The sequence below is a fragment of the Perognathus longimembris genome, chromosome 7 (genome assembly GCF_023159225.1).
Source record: "Perognathus longimembris pacificus isolate PPM17 chromosome 7, ASM2315922v1, whole genome shotgun sequence".
Classification (NCBI taxonomy): Eukaryota; Metazoa; Chordata; class Mammalia; order Rodentia; family Heteromyidae; genus Perognathus; species Perognathus longimembris.
The window spans coordinates 47,128,762-47,132,842 of NC_063167.1; the positions used below are offsets into that span (position 1 = coordinate 47,128,762).

Consider the following 4,081-nt stretch of genomic DNA (forward strand, 5'->3'; position numbering starts at 1 on the left):
AACTCGGCCAGAGTGCGCGCTCAGGACCCCACCTTCCGGGTCCCTGATCCCCGAGACTCGGCTCCGGAATAGCTCCGCCTCCTTCCGGTCTTTCCAGCCTGGCTCCAGGAGCTAGGGTCAAATTGCCAAACCAGGAAAATTTGCATACCCAATGGACGTGCGGCATGCAAATGAGACGAGCTGTGGTTGGCTGAATGTTGACCGAATAACTCCGGCGAGACTGGCCTTTTGTCCTCCAGTGGCTGTGAGGCAGCTGCAGAGTAGGTGTCGCTGGTCTTGGCCAGGCGAAGGGGCCGCGAGCGTGCGGAGCCAGGCGAGCGGGGCGGGAGGGGAGAACGGCGCGGCGGCTGAGGCGGCTGCGGCGGCCGGCGCGGCCAAAAGAACCCGGGCGGGCTAGAGAAGTTGCGGGACTGCGCGGATCCGGAGCGCGCTGCACGGTGCCTGGGAGCGAGGGCGGAGAGCCGGCGCCCGCGCGCCCACGGTGGCAGGAGCAGCCCTCACGCCGCGCTCTCTGTGAGGGACCTGCAGTTGCAATATGACTTTGGAAGAATTCTCGGCTGGAGAGCAGAAGACCGAAAGGCAAGTTACCAGTGCACTTCGCGGGTTCGAACTCCATGCACCCTGCCCGCGCACCTGGGTGCAGCGGGGCGGGAAGGTTTGCAGGAGCGCGAGCAGAAAAGTTTTTCCAGGGCACCTCCAGATCCCGGGGACCCTCGGGAAGGGCGTCTGCGGACTGGGAGCGTGCACCCAACCTGGTCCAAGTCCCTCCCGGGCCTCGGCTGAAGGCAGAGGCGGCTTCCTGGGCTGGTGGCCGCGGCCCCCGGGGAGGCTGGCCTCGAGGCAGGGCAGGGGTCACGGGGGGTGACGTGGCTCGTAGCAGCTTCGGGTTTGCAGAACGACGGGTGCGTGGATCCCCTGGAGGGATGCAAGGCGCGGGGGTGAGGGATGGAGGCGACGTCCCCCGAGGTCCCCCGGGACTGACGGCTGTCCCCCCACCTCTGCCTGTAGGATGGACAAGGTGGGAGATGCCCTGGAGGAAGTGCTCAGCAAAGCCCTGAGTCAGCGCACCATCACCGTGGGGGTGTACGAGGCCGCCAAGCTGCTCAACGTGTAAGTTGGGACCTCTCTGTCCCCTTATGGCACCCCTTTCCTTCTCCAGGCAGCGGAGATCAACTCCCCCTTCCTCGGGGTACCCCGCGTCCCTTCCCGCCTGCCATCTTCATGTCCGGGATGGGGGTGGAGGGTGAGCGGCCCGGGACGACCTCTGGGACCAGGTGGGGGTGCGGTGGGTGGCGGGCTTACAGGTCCCACACGCTTGTTCTTAGTGACCCCGATAACGTGGTGCTGTGCCTGCTGGCCGCGGACGAGGACGACGACAGGGACGTGGCCCTGCAGATCCACTTCACCCTGATCCGAGCGTTCTGCTGTGAGAACGACATCAACATCCTGCGCGTCAGCAACCCGGGTCGCCTGGCCGAGCTGCTGCTGCTGGAGACCGAGGCGAACCCCGCGGCCAGCGAGGGCGCCGCGCAGCCCCCCGACCTGCACTGCGTGCTGGTGACGGTAAGAGAGACGCGGGCTGGGGGCCAGGTCGTAGGGAGGAAGGAGCCGGCGCCGCGTGGCCGGCGGCTGCACACTTGGGATAGAGAGGAGGGGACTGCTGGGTGCTGCCGCCTTTGCCCCACTGGCGTGTGGCGGACTTTCGGCTGAGATGTTCCAGTTTCATCATCAGGATTTTCTCGGGTACAGAACATGTCTAAGCACGTTGGCGGCCGCCAGCGGCGGAAGAGATCCCTGTGAGTCAGCAGTCAGCCCAGCTACTCCCTACTCCATCTGCACTACCTCGCGTGACTAATTCTTTTAGCAGGGTAGATTAGATAAAGCCAAATAAATTCCTGGCTCACCCCCTCATTAAGAAGTCAGCTTCATTCTCTGCCAGTCACAGCTAAAAATAGGATCAGTGTAAAGAGACAGGCCTTATGAATTCCCTAGAAATGCATTAAGGAGAGAAAATGGAATTTGTTTTTCTTTGCAAGCTTGCATTTTGTAATGCACTTTTTTCCCTTCCTGACAAAAACTTTCAGTGGGTTGATAATGTTTTCAGAGTAAATGAGCTAGATTTTTTTTCTCTTATTTTATTTTGGACTGGTAGAGGGAAGTGAAGGCCCACTTATTTGGCTACCCCTGAAAAAATACTACTCTTATCTTCTCAGAAGATAACAGGTGGCAAGGCCAGTTAACTGCGATGTAGCTCTCTGTGTTAGACACATTGTGGAAACACTTGCAGAACTGCTTTACAATGGTTCTGCCATGGTGCAAATATGATAGTGTGACTAGGATAGCAAATCTGTGAGTGATTCTCTCGTGCAAAATCGAATAGGCAGCAGTGTGGGTTGCATATATTTATTAGGTCTTGAAGAATATAGGTTGGTAGATAGTTACCCTTAATGATTTTGCAAGAAACACGGCTACGTGGCAGAATTTTTATTTCTTGGGCTTATAATTTGCCTCGATAACATAAACTGAAAATATAGAGTGGTCAAGTTATTATCATTTCAAAAATAGCTCATGCTGCTTTGCTTTTATTATGGGAAGTTAATTCTTCTAAATTTGTTCCCAGAATCCACATTCATCACAATGGAAGGATCCAGCCTTGAGTCAACTTATTTGTTTTTGCCGAGAAAGTCGCTACATGGATCAGTGGGTTCCCGTGATTAATCTCCCTGAACGGTGATGGCATCTGAATGAAAATAACTGAACCAAATTGCACTGAAGTTTTGAAATACCTTTGTAGTTACTCAAGCAGTTACTCCCTACATTGATGCAAGGATTACAGAAACTGATGTCAAGGGGCTGAGTTCAACTACATGTTCTGAGGGCCCGGAGATAGATGACTTTGCAGATGGAAAGAGGTAAAAATGAAGAAGGAAGCTGTGTTGAAACAGAAATACAAGTCAAAAGGAACAAAAATTACAAAAGAACTATGCAGGAAGGAAAACTGTATTAATTTAGGATGGTTGAGTTATATTGAAATAAACCAAATATGCTTTGTTAAACTCTAAATTTGCAGCAGTTAGTTTGGGTATTTTTGATTTATATGCCCTCCAGTCCAAGAAAAGTTGAAAGGTTTAATCATTATTTTGAAACCATATTTTATTGTATTTTGATGAGATGTTAAAATTCTCAAAAGTTTTATTATAAATTGTACTAAGTTATTTTATGACATGGAAGGTTATTTATGCTATAAATTTTTGAAACACAATACCTACAATAAACTGGTATGAAATAATTGCATCATTTTTCAGTGTATGTTTTTTGTTTCTTTGACTTTAGTAACAGGTGACCTGCTCCACAGAAGAGGAGGAAAGTGGAGGGGGGTGGGGAACAGTAATTTAAGCATGTTGGGGTTGGGATTTGAGAAAAGAAAAGGTTAGAGAGTCATCTTGCAAAATCTGAATACAATTGAGTGGTGTTAGGTCAATAAAATTGCATGCAAAATGTCATGGAAGCAGAGAGGAAAGATAATAAAGCTGCTGGAAGGTGAGTAAAACTTCCTGAGAAGAAATCATGCTATTTAAGTCTTAAAAAAATGGGTCAGGACAAGTAGAGTGGAAAAAGGGATATTATATTGGTAGCCACTGCACTTGTTTGTGCAAAGGTATGGAGGCTTGAAAGATCACAACCTGTTCAGGGAACTTAGTGACTCTTGCTACTGGTATAGAAAGATAAAGGAGAGATACTTACAGTTGGAAAGGCTAGATGGGGATTAGGCCCAGACTGAAGAACATTTTTGTGTCACCCTGATGCCTTTGGGCTTCCTGCTGTCAGTTTGAGCAGTCTGCAGAGGCATTCAGCCTGCAAAAGCAAGTGGCTTGACCAGTGAGTGTTGTAGGAAGATAGCATAGGGCTGCGAAAGATGGCTACTGGCATGGCCAGCTCATAGGTACTGGTGAGAAGGTTGTGTGTTTTGCAGAGCCATAACAGATGGAGTAGCTGGACAAAGGTTTGTGGTGCCCTTAATCTCCTCCCCATCAGGCTCTGGGCCTTCCAGCTGAACATTACACTTCAGAGGGATCTGGCT

General features: G+C 51.0%; 1 protein-coding gene across 1 annotated transcript; it reads left to right on the top strand.

The window, feature by feature from the left end:
- Window positions 1-249: 249 nt before the first annotated feature.
- On the top strand, window positions 250-3,294 carry Gadd45a (growth arrest and DNA damage inducible alpha). The gene is made up of 4 exons (XM_048351552.1): window positions 250-579; window positions 1,009-1,110; window positions 1,326-1,563; window positions 2,621-3,294. Exons 1-4 carry the CDS (start codon window positions 536-538, stop codon window positions 2,732-2,734), a joined length of 498 nt encoding a protein of 165 aa, XP_048207509.1. The 5' UTR covers window positions 250-535; the 3' UTR covers window positions 2,735-3,294.
- The last annotated feature ends 787 nt before the right edge of the window (window positions 3,295-4,081 follow it).

What these genes read in the sequence shown, in the direction of transcription:
- Gadd45a (XM_048351552.1), top strand. Translation starts at nt 536, where the DNA reads ATGACTTTGGAAGAATTCTCGGCTGGAGAGCAGAAGACCGAAAG. An exon ending in GGAGAGCAGAAGACCGAAAG is followed by an intron (nt 580 to 1,008) that starts GCAAGTTACCAG and finishes CTCTGCCTGTAG; the next exon opens with GATGGACAAGGTGGGAGATG. An exon ending in GCCGCCAAGCTGCTCAACGT is followed by an intron (nt 1,111 to 1,325) that starts GTAAGTTGGGAC and finishes GCTTGTTCTTAG; the next exon opens with TGACCCCGATAACGTGGTGC.